Genomic DNA, 20,926 nt, shown 5'->3' on the forward strand with positions numbered 1-20,926 from the left:
TTTTGGAAAAATGCGATAGCATTCAAACCAACCAGAAATGCACGCTACCTGCCAGAAATTTCGATATTCCTAGAAAACATTAAACCGTTATATTTATGTCTACGCACCATCAGTGTAATGATCTTATTAGGGACTGAATTCACACGCTGTATTAGCATGTAACAGAATTTACACCTGTCGAGCGAGCTCATATAAATTGAGAACTCTCTGGAACAGGTTTGACAGAGAGATTGCTTTGATTGGTAGGGTGGAAGGATTGTCTCGTGTTTGTTGGCGTCCCTGTCGCCCTTGTATCTTTTATTTTCGTTGCAGTTTTCCCGCGCGTCAAGGAGCACTTTTCGTCTCTCGTACAGAATGCCTCTGTCGGCGTCGTTTGAGTTTTGTCTATGGATTCTCCTATGGCGCTCGTCGTTGATATTTGGTCAACAGCTCGGACGGGTTATCGATGACAAGGTGCTGGATGACCTCTTCAGAAAGATGGGTCAAGCCTATGTGGACGAATTCCAGATTGAAGAGGAGAACCTTGTATTCGACGTCGTTGCAGAAGTAATATATTACTTTACTATTTTTTTAAAAGATAACTGTTGCAATATTTTTTCTGTTACAGTTAGCGCCCAAATGAAACACTCGTGGTCGGGAATTATGTCAGAGTGACTTCTGCCAAGTTCCCATGGGGTCAACGACCCGTATTGTCTTGTACAAAGAACAGCTAACATACCAAAGTTTGTGCGCGCGAGTCCGTTTCCCGCCATAAAATTTACTCTTCCAAGTTTGCCTATTTCAAATTTATCGACGATACAAGTATTCAAAAGGTATTTAGTCGCGTAAGTTATGTTTTCAGTGTTCCGGGGACTTTTGGCTGAATATGAAATAAGCAATGTTGATCTTTGAATTTAATTATTGTCCAGCTGGTTATTGGCACTTTGTTACACAGCTGAGAAAATAACTGCGTCTTAGTAATTCGCTACCCAGTCTACTGCATCATTTTCCTGAGCTAAAGCTGCCTTTGTCCATCGTCGATTTTCATGGCAATTTCCCCCCTCGTTTGGAGTGAGAGGACTTCATATTTCAAAAAGCTGCGGTCTTATTTGTTTATTGGCTTATACTTAGAATGTTCGTCTTTCGGATGTTGCATTTTGTCTCTAAACGGACTGGCTTGGTTGCAGACTCTGCGACTGGTTCAAACTCGCACAGTACATGATACAAAAGTATCGAGCTTTTTGAAGCATGTCGACATTAAAACGTAAAGGATGGATTCTTCTCGGGGACAGCTTTTCGGACACCCAAACTTTAGAACTTTTTGGCCTACCACGCTTTGTTCTGTTTTGAAGCTCGTGGATTAGACAAGTTTTTGTGAAAATCATAATTTAATTTTCCTCGTAGATACAACACAGGGATGACCGTCTTTTGAATTTGAAGCGTCGAGCGATAAATAATTTCGCTGGTACCAAAATGTGCACAGTGACCAGTAAACTTTATTCTTAATTTCGAAAGGACGTGATATAAAGTTCCCCAGAAAAAAAGTTTGAGCAAAGCTTTTAAGTCTGTCAATGTCGATGCGTGTACTACCCTTGAACATCTCGTTCTTCAACGTTTTATTTTCAGGACACAATCGGAGAAGCGGAGTTCTGGGTCGTAGACTTTCAGCCGTACAAGTACAATGAGGATGCCCTGCCGGTCGACCCAGACAACGGTGACATCATAGCGGACAACACCGGCCAGTGCTCCAACGTCATGCCCGTCGGTACCTTCAGCGCCAACGGAGCCGGGTTTTACTTCACGGACGATGGAAACTTCGTCACCAGGAACGTGTCCATAGTCGACGCCAAAGAAGGAAATTTCAAGAGACTCTTTTCAAGTTACGTCAGAGGCCCCACATACTCAGAGCCAGATCAGTATGGTCAAAATGTCACCAAACGTGATTACCATATGAAATACAGAGGTATTGAACACTCATTATATTGCGTTTTAATTGGTCGAGTTGAACCACGTGACTGCCCACAAATACACAGTAATGGCTTGTTTTCATGCCCGTGAATATGAATAATATCGTAAACACAGTAACTTTACGGCTAAAACGAAATTGTTATTTGTACAAAGATCATAATCAATCACAAAATAAATGGAGCATTTGTTGGCCAAGTTTAGACGCTTTTTTCAGAAAAATCGGATTTTACAAAATTTTTGCAGCGCGCGCACTAGGCCTACTCATTGACAGGTTTTGGGGCTCCGTTGTCGTTCGCGCGGGGAAATTTTCGTAAATTTTGACGGCTTTACGGGGTTCGTTGATAATATAATTGAAATAACAGACTACGCACTGACCATTAACGTTTATTTAAGGGCGTTTTCTCCTTCGGGCGGCGTCAACTCACATGGAGATTGTGAAACTGTTTTACAAACAGAAAATTACTGTAAAAAAACGTCAAAAGTTGGCTGATAGAGCTTTAAAAAGTAGAACACACCTCGGGGACAGATATTCGGACCATCAGACATTTACAATTCTTTTCTGATCTACCACTTGTTGGGGTTCATTTTAAATCTCTCGGTGTAAGAAACTTTTCACCGGCTTAGTTTTTCGAATTTGAAAATTTTATTTTTCTTCATAGAGTTAACACATGGATGGCGGCCATCTTGAAATTTAAATATCGGTAAATCCTGGGTTATTTGTTTCTGTAGTTGTACCAACATTTGCCCGGTCACCCCCGACATTTTACTCTTGATTTGGAAAGAGAATGGTTGAAAGATTTTCATTAATGAAAGTTTGAGCAAGTCTGTCACTTTCGAGGCGCATACTATCTTAACGTACGCATCGCTTCTTTTGCAGGAAACCTTGGTTTTTTCTTCAACTGCACAAACAGCAACGGCGACAACATCTGGACCTACCAGAACACCACAGACACCATCGAATACCAGACCACCGTGTACGTGACTAACGTGCGCCCAATAGACCCGACTGACGGAACCCAGGGCTTCGGATTCGTCTCGTCAAGCATCAGCCTCATCTACCGCCTGTCTCGAATTGCCATCGCTAATTTCGTCCTCAGCAGCTCACCGCTTATAAAGCCGATCATCGACTTCGTCATCGTGAGACCGTACTTTGACGATTCCGGAAACCCCGTCACCAGCTTGGCCAGGATTGAAATCAGTTCAAAACCTATATACCGTCCTCGCAGGCCGACGGCGCCTTGCTGTACTACCTCAACGGCACCGAGAACTACCAACCCGAGAACAACCAGAATTCTCTGGCCAGACACCTGAACTTCACTCTGCCAATTGTGCTTGAACCCTGTATTTTCGTAACATCAGAGTAAGTAGCCAGTCCTCAAACCTGAAAGCGAATGAACCCTTTAGTGAGGACAAGTGTCTGTTTCTTTCTACCGCCATGCCACATCTGAAGCCTCGCGTCATAATGGGTTGGACGGTGATAGTAATCTCCTTTACGGGCATCGTGATTTTGAACTTGAAAGTACTATTTACGTCAGGGATGGAGTTTTCGGGAGGCTGCAGATAGGTCGACCATGTTGCTCTTCATTAGTGCATGGCGTTGACAGTGGACAAGTTGTCATACCGAATTGGAAGTTGGCAAGGGCACCGATCCAACATCATTTTACAAGTGGTATAACCACAAACTGATGTCAAATCTCCGTACACAAGACAGAGTGCCATAATTACAAGGCGTCTGTGTTTTGTGTTCGGCGATTTGACGTCATCAGTTCTCGTGGCTATACCACTTGTAAAATGTTGCACACGGATCCCCGAGAAAGCGTTTTCTCGATCGTCATTCAATGGCATGGACTTATATACAATCTGTGCACATTTCGAATTTTCGACGCAAACTTCTGTGATATCCATAAACTATTCACAGCTCAAGCGCAAATTTCCGACTTTTGATATTTCGGGCAACTCATTCTCCTAAATATTTGTCTTTCTAGTCAGTGCATTCAAACCTGGAACTTTGAACTGATTCTGAACGTTGATGATAGCGTTGTGGAAGATGACATGCCGATCGATGCAACAGGTAAACATGCAGAAAGATTCAAAGTCTGACTTCCCATTACATCACATCATTGTGTCGATTTGACGCGATGTTTCACGACAAAATTGACGCAAAGTTCTCAGGTTCTCTCTCTCGAAGCGAGCGGCTTTGTGGGCGCCTTATAACAGAAGCCCACGTTTGCAAATATAGTGAGAACTACTTTTTTGCGCTAGATTATAGTTCGGGCCGCAAAATTATTGTTATTCCCTATTTGCTCATGTACAACTCTGTGTAATTGTTGCTGACATATTTTTTTATCGTTCTTGTTTCTAAGGGGTTTTTACATTTCAATACAAGCAGTACCAATGTTCAGACACCACAACAGAGCCCCCAACCGGCTGTGCAGAGACTATCGCGTCAACTTTCACCATCTCAATGGATATCACCCTTCAGGTTTGTAAAAAAAAATCATAATTGCGTATATGTACTTGCTTTTGCAAGGATGTCATGTCTTTTAGGAGTTTTCACCTCAATCACACATTTTGTCGACACATTCGGTTCCATCCTCGGTGCATGTAAGACTTCGACTGAAATGCTGTCGTTGTTGCAAATCGCCCGCACTATAAAAGCTCCATAGTTGTGTTAAATTCTCTAGTAATATTTCTCGGTTCAAAAAACAGATTTCTAGTAAGTTCTACTCCCAAACCCGTGCCAAATGACCAGTGTGTCCAACTTGTTGAGATAGGCCTGTGTAGGTGCAATGTTCAGTCCCCGTGATATTGTCGACTCGATCTCAATGTTGTCCGGACCAGAATTCACTTGCCAAGAGTAACATCGCATATTGTAGACCAAGATTTATGTTTGCCAGGATGTAGGCCAAGATTTTGTATTTTAATGTACTTTTGGGACAACAATAAGAAAATCTGCCTCGTAGCAGAGGCCAAAACGATTTCCAAAATACTGGTGTCCCTTTACACCCGTTCTTCGAAGATTGCAGAAAAAAATAAGTTGACCAAAACCCGATTTCAACCTATTCCCAATAAAGAACCTATAATAACGAGTATTCAGCTTTATTTGAAAATCTAACAAAAGATTTTGTGTAATTCTCTTTGATAACATTAATTTAGACTGTGGTTATAGTGAGAGACGCTGAAAGGGATTATCCAAGCCTGTATCTGCTCAGTATCACCGGGACCAATGGTAATGATTTGAGAGGCGGTGTGAGGGCGGGCAACAGAGGCGTAAACCATCTGGAACCCGTCAATATGAAGATACAGTGAGTACTTTCCTCGCACTCTCGATAGACGATAGACGACGCCCTCTATGAAGGTTTTTTGACAGTGAAGCAACACTAAATACAGCACTTGCATCATGGTGAAACTCGCCCACTGTGAAGCGCCATAAGTGATATCTGTGTAGTTTCGATACGCTTTCGACGCCCGAAATGAAGAGAGGCGATTTGGAAAGTGATTTGTGAATGGGCAGTCATATTTAATACGTAGACACAATCGAAAATTTGCCTGTGTAAAATTTTCTGTGTGTGATTTTGAACAGTTTACCTTTCTCAGTCTTGAGCGGACGCAAAACATAATTTAATTACTTTGAACTAACGGTAATTATTCATCAACCTAAACTTTACAACATACAGGTTTTTCTGAATTTTTGGATGTATACAGTCCCACCTATGTTCTTTTCCTTTGAAGGATGCTGCCAGAATTTCTCAGAGACCTTTTCAATTTGGAACTGACGCTATTCATGGTGTGCAAGGAAGACCAGACGGCGAATCTAGGGGTAAGAAAAGCCCCAGGATTTTTACTGTGTAACTCCATGATAATTGGTTCCTTATTGTAAGCTTGTCACCGCCATACCGGTCGCACCATGTGACCTGCAGGTAGTTGCATAATGCATCCTCCTAAACAGGGGCTGGGGATCAAGTAAATGCCATTTCGTACCTCCATGTAAATCCCTTATTGCGATAGCTTCTCGAAGTCTTCAAATTCTCAGTAGTTTCCATAAGGAGCTTAAACAGTTTCCATTTAAGATAGATCGCGCCTTGGGGACAGATATTCGGACTCTCAAACTTTTACATTTCTTTTCTGATATACCTCTTGTGGGGGTTCATTTTAAACTAGTATTTTAAATCTTAAATATCGGTGTAAATGTAGATGGATTGATTTGACGCATTGTGTGTTTCTAAGATTTTCTCAATTTGGAGAAGTCATACAGGCCATTGATGAAACTAGCAACAAAAACGTTTTCCTGAAAAAAGTATAACAATGTGCTTTAAATATGAAATGCGAGTTGGCTCTCCAAATAACCAGTTCTTTAAACCTCGAGATGTGGATGTAAGCTGAAATCTGAATCTCGGGACAATTTGCGATATTTTTTGAAATTAGGACAATTTTAACACTCTGTAGGTCTTGCATTTATCATATTTTGTATCGATTTCATGCCAATTTCATTGATACATAGTAAAGTTACAAAAATCGTCAATTTCCCCTTCATCCGATAGGGTTGCTTGGATGTTGACGTCGGGAATCGATACATCGCTTACAAACACGATGATTTCCGGTTTACGGCCGTGGACGATAACGGAGACGATCAGTCGTACAGTTTCTCGGACTTATCCCTTGACGCTTGGCAGCCAGACGGAGATAATACGACACAGCAGTACCTGGACTACCACGGTTACGACCAGGGTACAAACATCTACGACATCGACTTCACCAACTCCGCGCTGTCCCAGGAGAGACTCGAGTACACCATCACCACGGTCTTCCGTCTGAATGAGAAGACAGAGGGCGTGCTGACACCCGCGAGGAGAAAACGAAGTTTCGCCGAGAGGTATGGCAGAGACGGGCGGGACAATCGTGTGCTCATGGTCCACAGGACAGTGTACACCAGATCTGCACCGGACAGCGCCATCGTGCGACGAGATGCGGTAAGAGGTAGCCGACAGAGGAGAGATATCATGACCAGAGCAAGAGACCCGACAGGTGAGCGCTGTATATGACATTTCGGCATTTCCATCATGGCATACGAAGCAAAACTCGTGGATACGAGTTATTTCGCTAAGTTGTCCACATAACTAATTTGTCCTGTAGTGGCTGGGCGCGGACGGTTTTGGACTGAGATATTTTTTTACAATATTGTGGTAGTTTTGTTGACTCAGTTTTGAAGCCTCTTTCGTAAATATTTGCAGCTGAGCCTTGTTTGCTTGCAATTTGAAAATCTAATCCCCTCCAACAGCTTTAACGCCAGTATTACGGCTATTTTGACCTTAAAATATCAGTCGGTTAAGCCTCTGACTGCTGTAATTTTCCCACCAAAATTTTAATGCAATATTTTACCAAATTTTGTGAGCTTTTATGCAAGTTTTTTCCCAATTTTGGACCAAATGGATTTCATTAGCTACAGTTTTTTATCAAAATTTTGGCAAAAATCAGAAAAAAATTGACTGTGGTATATTTTATCAAAGTGACAAAAATTGACTTTTGCGCTCAAAGGGTATATAGTTTCTCTACATTCCGAAACTTTGCACAGCAACCTCTGATTTATATGTTTATTATGAAAAAGAATGGTTCCAATATTCCTTGTGGGAGTTTTATTCAACGATTATTACTTTATTTTATTTCGGAAACCTTGTCAACTTGAAGATGGCCCTAGTTTTGGTTTTTCATTCTTTTGCAAATTGCACAAAAATCTCCTACACGCGGCGACGAATTTTAAAAAAACAGTGTCGGCACAACGCTGATGTAGTAATAGTTAAGCCTGTCATGTCAATGTTTACTAATTGTTCGAAGCCATCTTTAAACAATAAAAAGCGATATTTTGAAGGAAACTTCTTTGGATAACTTGCCCTCCACTAGGTTAGGATTTTCGGTTAACATGGAAACTTGTCAGTTCGAACACAGGCGCGATCGATTGACTGGTATGAACGTTTGCATTAGATCTCCAGGCACAAATGATCGATGGTTTGAACACGCTGTATAATCTACATTTTATAAGTTACGGTGGCGTCCCTACATAGGTATACGTAGCTTAACTGAAGCTGAGACAAAATGGCTGATTCGCGGGATCGTCAAAAATGAGACTAAATTCTTAGTTTTGCTTCAAGTATGCAAATCAACTTTGCAAGATGCGGTACTATAGAAGGATTTCCTGGTGAAAATTTCAGTCGACGCATCGCTTGTTTAAGGGTATAGAATAATTTGAAATGTCGCCGCTATTTTTTTCTCCGACAGATCATCACGTGGCCTTCATGTATGCCGGGTGTCCGGAGGGCTCGCTGTTCGACGAGTCGACGTACAGCTGCATGTGCACCGTGGAAGACGAGTACTACAGCGAAAAGTCTTTCACTTGCGTGAGCTCGAAAAATATCGGCGACACGCCATCCATCAATCCGTCCTCCGGAGACAAGCTACATCCATATTACACCCTTTATTTCAATGTAATTCTGTTTTTAGCTCTGTCAGCATACTTGTCAATTTGAAATTCATATTTCACAATTGTATATTTTCAGATTATGTATAGCGCCTTATTTAAGAGTTTGGTGTAATTATAAAAAAAAGTATATAAATTTATAATGTTACTCATTTAGTTCAGTATTCGTTTTTTTCTCTCTAATATTCTAAATGACGAAGCCTAGTCAACGTAACTTTCCCTTGCACTTGCAACATCTTCACCAACGGAAAAATCAGGGTTTTTTTCTCATATTGGTGCGACATCGTGGAGTGTTGATAAACGCGGGGCCAACGCGCAATATATTGCTGGTGTCAGTAATTCTGTCTGCAGAGCTTAACTTCGCCAAATTTTGTTCCTTTCAACATTCTTGTTAGCACTCTCCGACTTTAAAATAATCTGATATACAAGTATAACAAAAGCTTCGAATGCCCTACAGTTGCCACGGTGTTCATATCTAAGAAAATTTTGTCACCCTAACGTTTGACACAGCGAAAATTAAATATTTTTCATGCGAGATAAATTGCCAAAAATACACTGCAGAAATTGTTTAACTCTGACTGGGACAAACGACTGGGAAAAATGTTTAACTCTGACAATTAACTGGCTGGAGGGAGGGGTACGATTCTCCCCTTTCAAAGGTGAAAGGGGCGGACTTTATGAAGAATTTGGATTTCTTACTTGATCACCCCATTACTCTGTAAACAGGTCCAACATTACAGTTGACGACAATGGGTTTGGACCAAACTATAGCGGCGAAAGGTATGTTCAAAAACCTAATGTCGCGGACACGTAAGGGCTGTAATAGACTGATTGCATATCGAATGGACATCAAATACGATGGGACAGTTCGAAGAGTTATGTCATCTGCAACTTCATGTACTTTGATTTATGATCAAGTCATCTCGTTCTTCTAAGGTTCCAATGCCAAAATCCTGGCCTTTCATGACATAGGGGTTGAAATCTACCCAGACAGAAATAAAACTATCCAAGTTAGAACGTACGCACAAAAAACACTATTCGCACAGAAACCTCCGGACTAAACCTGAAGATGAACTGGTCACAAAATGGCAATTCTTTACAGTATTTTTCCGAGGACTAAAGCCGCGGTCTCAACAGGTAAACTGTGCCTAAAAGTCTAAAGATGCATGGTTTTCAAACCTTTCCGAATGAAATGACAGTTCGGCGCGCACGCAGTGCCTGTCCCTCTCGACTATTGAGAGTGCAATAAAAGCTTAACTGTATTCTTAGACGACCCTCCTCGATTTGATTTGGACTCTTTTGAGAGGGAAAGTTAGGAAATCATTTCTTTAAATTTTATCGAACAAGTTCTTGGATATCTTTATTAGGTAAAGTTTCTATGGAGCTATGATAGCGAAGATATTTGAATACTGGTATATAAAGAAATATCGCAGCCAGAATCTTATAATTTTCTCACGATGTTCTTTCAGTAATTTTCCATAGTCCTCTAGCGCTGGTGCAGTCAATTGTAAGAAGTATGGTTTATCTGCCCACCCTCTCCGTCCACCAAAGATCAATCGCAAAATTCATGGGAGTTAGATTTTAGAGATCATCGGAATGTGTTTTGACTCGACATTTTTAACCCTGTGGATTGGACATGCGGTGACTGCCTTGAACGGCCATCTATGAGGGCGTGGTATACTTTGTTCTCTTAGTGTTGTACAGGTGACAATGGGTTTGGCCAAATGATTGTAGTGAAAGGCAGGTAAGGATCAACAGAGATTAAACGGATATCGAATGTACATCCTCTTTATTGGAAATTTCTTTCCTGAAACCGATCAAAACTAAACCCAGGCGTATGAAATAAGAACTCATTCTTTGCTTGCTTTACTTTTACCAGCAAATCGAGCTCTTAATCTAGTTTAACTTTGACAGCTTGAACAACTGTTTCGGTATTTCGACTCCATTTTTTAATCTTTTCACGAAGACACCCGCCCAAATACGTACCGACCACAGGGTGTCACGTTCATGCAAATATCGTTAAGCCCCCTAGGTAAGTTCTGAAAGTCTGTTTCGATTAGTTTGTTCAGTGACTACGAAGTTGGTCTTTACAATACTTTACATAGTGCTTCTGTTTTCGCAACTCTGAAAAATTATCAACACCACGCGCCAGCTGTAATGACGCAGCGCTGGTGTTTAATATACTTTTCTCTCGTCCTCGATGCCTGGAACGTATCGGCGAAGGAAAAATCGACGCTAAGAACCATTTCATAACATTATCGCTCCAGTATCTGAGAGAACTTATAATTTAGCGACAGTAAGTTTTGATGCATTTTTCGATGTTTTTGTTTCGTTTGAAACTACAAATTTTTGTACCACTACCATTAATCGCTAAATGCCCGACGTTTAAGTTTTTAACACTGATAATACTTAATGTCACTGTCGACGGCCGAATTTTAGTCCGAACTGGAATTAATTTGTCAGGAACAATATCGCGAATTGTGGACAACACCCTGTGTTGGCATTGATAGCGCTTTGTACTTCAAAATACTTTTGGAAGCAGAATCAGTCAGGAAGAAAATTACCCAAACAAAAAAGTTGCATTTACATGTAACTAAAGTGGTCGTCAAGAGCAGGAATTTTTTTCACTCACTTTGTCTATTTTTACTTTCGATGGTGCGCATCATTACCCACCTGGGGGTCGACTTCTCCTGACACATGAAACACTGACACACAGAAGTCGCTTCTTCAGATGCGATGACGGGAGACACGCTTTAAAGATGTTTGATATAATTTTCTCGGTTCTCGTCGTCGTCGTGCAGTTGGTCAGTTGTAACCAGGAGGACGACTTCTCCAGCGTGCGACTCTCCTGTCACCGCTCGTCGTACATGCTGCCCGTCGAGAAACACCAGAGGGACTTCATCTATGCTGGGGGACTCTTCGAAAACAGGACTGCCCGGAGTCTCGGGGAGTGTGTCACATACTGCATCGGGGACGACTCGTGTGAGTCGCTGAGTTTCTTGAAACCTGAATCTCAGTGTCTGCTCAATGATGACGTCATTAGCGATGTCTCCCAACTTTCTTACTCGTACGAGGGATATTACAGGGAACTTTCAAACAGTCACCATGTAAGTAGAGTAATAATTGTCAAAAAATAAATATACATAATCTCCCTGTGAGATAACCACTGGATAACAGTTTTGATGAAAATTCGGTCAACTACCCCTATGAGAAGATACAATCATGTGTTGGTGTATATATATATATATATATATATATATATATATATATATATATTCAAATCAACGAATTTTTAATCGGAACAAGAATATTTTTTCTCCGAACGAATATGGCAAAATCGGTTTCTACTTTGCAAAACAGAAGAAAACTTTCACGTTCGCACAAAATTTTGTCGAATCAATATTTTGATATGCGAACTGAAAATTCAGAAGAGTCATGATGGCAGAGCATTCATTATTTGGCTTTCTTTTCGAAGAAATCCTGCGAACACAGTGCTTCCGAACAGAGAGTTCGGTAAACGTATATACGCTAGTGTGTGTACGAGCGTAAAGGTATACACAATGTGTTCTAGACCATGAGACCTGTAGCTGAACTTCATGTCAAATTATAAGTGTCTATTGAAAATTGACTGTGTTAGATAAATGCTATTTTTGCAGGTAGGAATGCACAGTTATTTGCAATGTTCCGTATCCCCCCCCCCCCCTCGCGGCAGGCGGTAACAGTGTATTAACTATTAATTATCCCATTGTCCGCTATCAATGCCTGAACATTAGTCACATTAATCTTGAATGGAGTACCATCGATTTTCTGAACTGTCCGATATTTGAAACTATTTATAGTTTGACAGACTTTAAGGTAAACGTGTGCTTTTGTTGTTGTTGTTGTTGCTGCTGCTGATGTTGGTGTTGTTGTTGTCGGTGTGTAACTGTGCATAATTCTCACCATATGTAGGGAACAAATGGAGTATGACGTAACACGCACTCGCTCTTAATACGCATATATTAGATACTCGTCCCCCCTCATTGGCGCACTGAAAAGTGGAAGTCTGTGACCAAATAGCAAATGTATCGAACAACAAGTAGATCACACATCTATTTCAACGTCACGACGCTGTTTAGTTTTCAAAAGAAGTTATGTCTAAATGAATGAATTTCAAGGTTTCAAATTTTCAGTGCGAATAGCAACAGTTCGGTACAACCTCCAGTGTATAAAAATCAATCATGGTATTGGATTGTCTTAAAGAGGGACTCCCATTTTGTAACATTATTAAAACACATTTTTTTAATGCCAACGGTCGATATTTGACTTGGCGACTGCGCGCGGATCGCGAGATATCGATAAAAACATGTCATTTCCCGAGCGTATTTTTCACATCCCGAAGTTTTACGATCGTTCTAATTTTGACTCGAAATCCCCCGAAGATTTGTTGTTGTGCTGATTGACGATATTCTAGGGAGTCGACAATAAGTTCGAACGAACTTCATTCAATTCAGTTTAATTTAATTTAATTTAATTTATTTCAATTAATTTACTTCCCACTGCAAATACTTTACATACAGCATTATGCCTTTACCTCAGGTAAGCTTTTAAAAACTTCTCCTTAGTTTTTGTCGTTTCCATTATTCTAAATCGGTTGTCTTATTTTTTTACCAATACCACATAAACATCAGTTTTTACATGTCAAATATTAGCCGCCTCCGATGACTACATTTTGTCGTCTGCCACACAGTACGCCGCGCGCGTGGAATGCGCGCGTGGCATGCGTCTATGCATATCACGCGGCGGCTGCTATGTAATACCCGCACGTAACTGTGCTAGTCACCTTTGCCAATTCTGGTGGAATCAGCAAAAATTGTTTTTCGTTTATACGCCAAGTCAGTAAGACTCAGCTTTCTCCCACAGGCCATGACCGATCACCGACGCCCGTGGTACTGTGGCGTACAGCAGCGTCAGCGTAGACTCGTACTCCATAGCTTAGTTGACAATGACCCCAGTGCCGAACGTTCGATGTTCGGAAGCTGAATTTAGGTGGGCCACCGGAATTCAAACTTTTACTTTTTTGAAGACATGTTTTTATCGATATCTCGCGATCCGCTCGCAGTCGCCTCGTCAAATATCGACCGTTTGCATTAAAAAAATGTGCTTTAAAAACGTTACCAAGTGTAACCGGAAAGACGTGACTAGAGTCGGAGAGGAGATGCATTTAATCATTAGCTGTCAATTACAGTATTGGGTGTTCGTAGTAATCAATAGATCTTTTGAAAACCTTTGTAACTGTTCGATTGTCTACTCATTGATGTCAATCGATTCAACTGGAGAGAGAGAGAGAGAGAGAGAGAGAGAGAGAGAGAGAGAGAGAGAGAGAGCGCGAGAGCGCGAGCGTGTCAATAGGTGTGTTTGGTAGCATGCCCTTAAATGTTTTACCAATCAATGGTACCTTTACAATCTTCCCACCGTAGGATTCCCTCGGAGGTTGTCGTGGTAACCCTTGTCTGAATGGCGCCACCTGCCACGAAATTTGCGACTGGAGTTCTCGATACTATGAATGTACGTGCACTGATAGCTATGAGGGATACGACTGCGAGACGGGTACGTCACTTTTTTATACATCCATAATTACTGAACAATCTATACATAGATACAGAGAGAGAGAGAGAGAGAGAGAGAGAGAGAGAGAGAGAGAGAGAGAGAGAGAGAGAGAGAGAGAGAGAGAGAGAGAGAGAGAGGGGGGGGGATAAGTGAACGAGAACAGCACAGGAGCAATCTGGAAACGGCATCTCCACGTCTAATTTGAATTATATGCACACAGAAAATACAAACACATACATACATACATACATACATACATACATACATACATACATACATACATACATACGTACATACGTACATACATACATACATACATACATACATACATACATACATACATACATACATACATACCTTGTACCTACCTACCTACCTACCTACCTACCTACCTACCTACCTACCTACCTACCTACCTACCTACCTACATACATACATACATACATACATACATACATACATACATACATACATACACTGCTCTTCACTGCTCTGTAGAAGGAAACCATATCATTTTAAATCATTTTATTCGTTCACCATAACATCACAGCAAAATGTTACTCGCCAAGTGTGCCATCCAATGCACATATCAGTGGATCTTACTCATGGCCGGTGGCCAGCGGTACTCAGATACAGATACTCTGCAACGATTGGTACAACCTGGCTGGATCCAGTACGGTCACGTGTACTACCGGGTCGTGGAGTGCTACTCCGAGTTGTTCCAGTAAGTATATCCTTTCAGAGCTGTAACCTAATTTTCTGCCTCCTCGTTTCTATGTAGTGGAGACAATTGATAATTTTTTTAACCAATGCATCTTCGCTTTTCAAAAACCAAATGTTTACAATATGGAAATCAGTAGACAAAAAAAATTAAAGATAGTCTTACACATGACTGAGTTTGCCGTTACGCTAACCTGATGATTCTATCTGAAGTTTCAAAGGGTGTTGTTTGAATACTTTCCAACATACTAGATTAAATTTATTTTTTTGTGTTCGTTAACGACCGTTCGGACGGTTTAAGTTCAGTCAAACAATAACCGATCGAAAAATCACTCATTCAATCATATGCACAGCATACACTACACATACGTACACGTGAAATGAAATATTGTTTCGGTCATAGTTTGTAGCGGCACCGCGGTTGGCTGTGAAAGTGGGGCCATACCGGATTCACAGATTACGGCTAGCACCAACTGGGCTTGGAACCACATTTCTTACCAGGGCCGTTTGAATTGGGCTGTAGGCGGCTACTCCCACTCGTGGTGCTCCGGGTCAAATTCGGTCGGACAGTGGCTGCAGGTCGATATCGGATCGTCGCGGATGGTTACACAGGTAGCATCGCAGGTGAGCGTGCATCAGTTTGGTACACACACACACACACACACACACACACACACACACACTGGACTGCGATACACGTAAGGGTATTTCCCGGGGGTATTTGAAAGGCTAAAACACGCACAAGGCAAACAACACTCGTTGCGGCTGACATAAGATGCCTGCACCCCATGTCCGCGGAACAAGTTTGGAAGTGGCAACTTCGAAATTATGCATTGAACTTAAAGCCGCACTTTTCAATCCCAGGTTCTCGCATTAGTGGAGTTCTCCTCCCATTCAAACACATGGCCAGTATGATGTTTGATTTCTATAACATTAATTACACAAACTGACCTCAACCTTTTGTCACATTTTGCTAATCCTGCAAACAGAGTTTATGCAAGCTTTTGATTGACGGTCAGTTCAAATTGCCAACGGTCATTGATTCCCCGCCACAAACGCTCGAATTTCCTAAAAAAATTGTCTTCCAGTTGCGTTAGACATTGAATATAACCACAGAGTTCGATCGGCAGCAACTTCACGCTGACCGCTTGGCAGTCTGTCTGTGCTTTTGTGGCCGGGGAAAACTAAAAAGTGGCATTTTCTTGAGCGTGTGCCCGCGTGTTGCCTGTTTGGTGTCCACTTACACAGTGAATGCCGCCATACCTTGGCGTCCTTTTAAAGGGAGGCTCTGCCTTTAAACCTCTGCTAAACATAGGCAAATTGGTAAACTATCTTGTTTGAAGTGTAATCTGTTGTCGGGTATATAGGTCTACGTTTGTTAATAACGAATAAACGTTTGAAAAAAACCCCAGGTGATTTTGTATAACGCAGATACATGCTCTAAATAGCAAGGCGTATAGCTAGCTTTGATTCGTTCTTGCTTATGGAAAGAAGACAACCCCTTCCACTAAAAATGCGAGAAGTTGCGTTTTTATCCTCTTTTTCATTATCGAAGGATCCTGAGAATATCAAAGTGAACGTTTTACTGGCCGAAATCTACATGTGGAGACTCACCCTTGTTTCTCAATTTGAAGGCTGTTATTCATTTCCTCATCAAAATTAATAAAGTTGTTTTGCAGTGTACAAACACATGTAGCTCTGACCAGACACTCTCACCATTCCGGTTTCCGTGACATACGCTGATTTCATGTCGAGTAACCTACACTGTCTTTGTTTCCCTTCCCTGCCCTGCTGCTTGTCGTTCTGCCTCTCTCCCTTTAACCCCGTCTGTATGTCTATCTGTCTGTCTGTCTGTCTGTCTCTATCACTGTCTGTCTCTCTGTTGCTGTATGTGTCTGTCTGTCTGTCCTCTCTCTCTCTCTCTCTCTCTCTCTCTCTCTCTCTCTCTCTCTCTCTCTCTCTCTCTCTCTCCTCTCTCTCTCTCTCTCTCTCTCTCTCTCTGTAGGGGCGAGGTGATTCAAACCAATGGGTCACATCCTACAAGATATATCACTATTACCCTAATGGCTGGACCTACGTAAAGGATGACAATGGATCAGACAAAGTAAGTTCACAAAACTTCTGAAATATCCTGCATAAAACATATGATATTTGGACACGCAACTACTGACATGACGAGGTCGGTCTGGTCGTTGACCTCTTCCCGGCTATCCCACAATGCATAAATACGCACTATATAGGACAAAACTTGTTTTTTTTTGTTCTATATATGTTATACCACACAGCGAGTAACTCAGTTCACGACAAAAAGGGTTTGGGGCCTTGTGTTCCAATCGGCGACGAATGTATCGGTTATGGTGTCACACACCTCACCCTTGTCTGGCGCGAAAAGTACCATGGGACCGGTGAGAGGGCCATTGGCTTTGGATAACAATGTGCTAGTGCGCCCTCGGGCCCGTTGGCCATTAGCCCGTTATTTGAACAGTCCTTGGGCGAGAATATTGATCGCTCATTTAAATAACAAACATTACAAAACCATCACAGAGCTGTCTGCTGGATGCTTATAAAGCTTCAGTCCACCAGCAGTATTGATTTCGAGGATGCAATTAATTTCTTCGTCACCCCTCTGAACTTGGTGTAGTAAACAGTGACAGTGGACTTACAAAATGAGAAACGGAAGGTACCTAACATAACCAAAATATCATCATATACACGTAATGTTATGTTGACATGAAGAAAAGCACTGTTCAAATCGTACATTACTTGATCTTTTACTGAGTCTGTGTATTTTTATGACATTCCTATCTTTTACTTAAACAATTCATGCACATCTATTACCGTTATGAACAATTATGGACTAAACACGTCATATTGTTCTAACAAACTGCTATACACGACTTATAGAGACCGAGCCCTTCAATTGTCTTGAAGGGAAAGGCTTGGTTTAGGCTACTATTTACACCAATACTCTAATATTATGTAGGGCTCAGCCCTTGGTGTCGCGCCAGGGGTTAACATTGGCAATGTTATTTGTATTGATTCATGATAAAATATAATCGATTGTTACTTCATGTACGTTTATATGACAACTATGCCCACTTTCCCTCTGATGTAAACAGTTCACGTACGTACACTGACGTACACGACGTCAAACCCTGCAGCAGTTCAGGAATAGATTTTCTGTAATGTGTAAAGTGTTGGACAAAATTGGTAATTTTTTCCATGATAACAGCCTATTGTGTTAACACAGGGACGTATTATGCCATCATTACCATTGCAATGGTAACCGCACTGCCCACCTTCCACTTGCAAGCTGAAAACTAGAGCGTTCCGTCTAAAAACTGGCAATTTTTGAATCTAGTTATTGACACAGGGGGCGCTTTTCTAAAATTCAATCCCAGCATTCTTTGCGTATGCCCCCGTTCATATGCAAGACAGTTTTTTCCCATTTTCTACTTTTATGCGTTATATTAATGATATTTTGTATCAGCGACAAGGTGGATAATAACACTAACTGGCTAACAAAAGATATATTTTATAAATGGCATGTTATAAAATAATAATTTGCACGTTTTGTATTTGTTTATTCACGAGTACTCAAAAAAACATGATGGCAGCGCCCATGAAGGTAGGGTACACTTCCGGTTAGTCGCATAGTATATTATGAATAAGAGCATGCGTAGTCAGTAAGCCGCTGGCGCGACTATTAATACGGATAATAATATGATATCTTAATCCAAGTGTAATATTTGTAAGACAACTTTTTTCTTCCAACAGTATTAATCTCAGAACATCCGGTGTCATTCGGATACAACATCTTGCATTGTCACAGTATCTGATAGCGACATTATGACCACAAGATGCAGTGATTGCAAGCGTATTTATTATGTGAAAGTTTTTGTGTTTATTTTCCATGCAATATCCTTCAGGTATTTTCCGGCAACTGGGACCGATACACCATTGTTTACCACGCCCTGGGAAGCAAGTCATTCGTGGCACGATACGTTAGGTTCGTCGTCCAGGGATGGTACGGTCACATATCCATGCGAGTTGAAGTCTACGCATGCACTGGGTAGATGGAAACGGATGACAGCTGCAGACCATACCGACGAAAATTACATAGAGACATAAAAAACAAAAAATAGAGAACACGTGATTTCGGAGACCTGCGCTGATAGTTATCTCTCTGCTAAGATACGATACGTTGCTCTATAGGTTTTCGACAACTGAAGGAGATCGGTGTTCCATTTCTTTAAAAAAAATGATTTATACCAGAAATTTGTAAGATATATATATATATATATATATATATATATATATATATGTAAAGGTAGAATAAGGAGACATGGATATATTAAATTAAACAGTAGTTGCCCTGATGCAAGAGAATGAACTGACGAAATGTGTATCGTCTTTTAGAATATTAGATTTCAAAGCAGCGGGGGTTCGATACACTGAACCATGCTAAAGTTAAAAAAAAACCACAAGACAAGTTGGTCTTTCGTGCCCTGATAGTAAGTGCCCTTTATCAGCTGAGACTGGATATGTTTCTCTGAACAGAAGGTTTGTACATTGTGCGTTCTAATATTCACTTTTAAGCATACATACACGTGTTCATATTTATGCGAACGACAGTCTTGCGTGGATTTCCAACGAACAATTTGTTTGAAGAAAATATAATACGTTATCTATACCTGAAAGCTTGTAATCTTGTTGTAATTTTCTGGCAGATGGATATCATATACAACGTGCACTCCTTTTAAAGAGACGATAGCTGTAACTTTTTACATAATGCTCATAATGTCACTTCCACAAAATCAATGCGATTTCTTGTTTTCTCCATGAGGTATCATAAAATATTATTAAGGTAGTACGCGTCTCAAAAGTGAAAGACTTAAACTTTTGCTCAAACTTTCCTTAATGAAACTTCCAGCCAATCTCTTACTAAATCTAGAATGAAAATCGGGGATCACCTTGCATATTTTGGTACTAGAGAAACGAATAATCAAAGATTTACAGATATTTAAAATTCAAAAAGGCCGCCATCCCCGTGTTAACTCTATGGGGAAAAGTAAAATTTTCGAATTTCGATAAACTAAGCATGTGAAAAGTTTTCTTACACCAAGTGCTTTAAAATGAACCCCCACAAGTGGTAGATCAGAAAAGAATTGTAAAAGTTTGAGAGTTTGAATATCTGTCCCCGAGGCGCAATCTACCTTAAGGTAGTATGCACCTCGAAAGTGAAAGACTTAAACTTTTGCTCTAACTTTCCTCCAGGAATCTTTCAATCATTCTCTTTCAAAATCAAGAATAAAAATAGGGGGTCACCGTGCAAATTTTGGTACTAGAGAAACAAATTACCCAAGATTTACCGATATTTAAAATTCAAAAAGGCCACTATCCCTGTGTTAACTCTATGGAGAAAAATAAAAATTTTCGAATTTCGAAAAACTAAGGCGGTGAAAAGTTTTCTTTCACCAAGAGCTTTAAAATGAACCCCCACATGTGGTATATCAGAAGAGAATTGTAAAAGTTTGAGAGTCTGAATGTCTGTCCCTAAGGTGCGTTCTACCTTAACATAACCGACACGGTACACTGTGCACAATGAACAATCTTATGAAGACTACTGAATTTTCTTGTCTGTACTAAGAGTGAGTAGTCAACACATACAGATTGCATTAACAAGTTAAATACTAGAATTTGTCGCACTGTTTTTTAAAGTTACGATAAAGTATAAAGTGTCTCTAACGGACAGAACGAAAATACTTGAAAATACACCAAAAGTTACAGCTACCGGAGCTTTAATCGTAGTCCAACAATCCCAAGAGGTGGATGCTCGCAGCGTATGGATTCCATTGATAATATGCTGAAACAAAAACCTAATTATACACACTATTTTCCAATGCCGCTGCCTATATCCACTTGTAAATGTCTTTTCGAATTTGAGAATTGTTTCTCCACTGAGGAGACGTGGAGACGAATGACGTCAATCTCTTTGTCAGTATCATTAATTATGCAAACGTGCATGAAAAGATTGCTTCCGTTGCCATGTCTTGTAATTGATGATATTATGTGATCTGGGAATAAAGGTCTTTCACTAGTTTGACACAGCTTGGCTCTTAAGATTGTGGAGAAAGCGAGCAGTCTTTGTACTATTCGACCAATTCCAGTGGGAAGGAACATCTATGAAAGTATGTC

At 40.7% G+C, this 20,926-nt stretch overlaps 2 protein-coding genes across 2 annotated transcripts; both read left to right on the forward strand.

Annotated features, from left to right (window-relative positions):
- Nucleotides 1-354: 354 nt before the first annotated feature.
- Nucleotides 355-8,567, forward strand: LOC139132222 (uncharacterized). The gene is made up of 10 exons (XM_070698612.1): nt 355-546; nt 1,606-1,942; nt 2,825-3,084; nt 3,174-3,307; nt 3,933-4,018; nt 4,311-4,429; nt 5,104-5,252; nt 5,680-5,767; nt 6,489-6,972; nt 8,221-8,567. Exons 1-10 carry the CDS (start codon nt 355-357, stop codon nt 8,466-8,468), a joined length of 2,097 nt encoding a protein of 698 aa, XP_070554713.1. The 3' UTR covers nt 8,469-8,567.
- A 2,567-nt stretch (nt 8,568-11,134) lies between these two features.
- On the forward strand, nt 11,135-19,166 carry LOC139130487 (uncharacterized). The gene is made up of 6 exons (XM_070696264.1): nt 11,135-11,526; nt 13,879-14,008; nt 14,559-14,732; nt 15,132-15,352; nt 16,734-16,832; nt 18,658-19,166. The coding sequence occupies exons 1-6, from the start codon at nt 11,179-11,181 to the stop codon at nt 18,802-18,804; spliced, it is 1,119 nt and encodes a 372-aa protein (XP_070552365.1). The 5' UTR covers nt 11,135-11,178; the 3' UTR covers nt 18,805-19,166.
- The last annotated feature ends 1,760 nt before the right edge of the window (nt 19,167-20,926 follow it).

Source organism: Ptychodera flava, chromosome 4, assembly GCF_041260155.1.
Source record: "Ptychodera flava strain L36383 chromosome 4, AS_Pfla_20210202, whole genome shotgun sequence".
Lineage (NCBI taxonomy): Eukaryota > Metazoa > Hemichordata > Enteropneusta > Ptychoderidae > Ptychodera > Ptychodera flava.

What these genes read in the sequence shown, in the direction of transcription:
- LOC139132222 (XM_070698612.1), top strand. Translation starts at nt 355, where the DNA reads ATGCCTCTGTCGGCGTCGTTTGAGTTTTGTCTATGGATTCTCCTATGG. An exon ending in ACCAGACGGCGAATCTAGGG is followed by an intron (nt 5,768 to 6,488) that starts GTAAGAAAAGCC and finishes TTCATCCGATAG; the next exon opens with GGTTGCTTGGATGTTGACGT. An exon ending in CAGAGCAAGAGACCCGACAG is followed by an intron (nt 6,973 to 8,220) that starts GTGAGCGCTGTA and finishes TTTCTCCGACAG; the next exon opens with ATCATCACGTGGCCTTCATG.
- LOC139130487 (XM_070696264.1), top strand. Translation starts at nt 11,179, where the DNA reads ATGTTTGATATAATTTTCTCGGTTCTCGTCGTCGTCGTGCAGTTGGTC. An exon ending in AACTTTCAAACAGTCACCAT is followed by an intron (nt 11,527 to 13,878) that starts GTAAGTAGAGTA and finishes TTCCCACCGTAG; the next exon opens with GATTCCCTCGGAGGTTGTCG. An exon ending in GGGATACGACTGCGAGACGG is followed by an intron (nt 14,009 to 14,558) that starts GTACGTCACTTT and finishes ATAACATCACAG; the next exon opens with CAAAATGTTACTCGCCAAGT.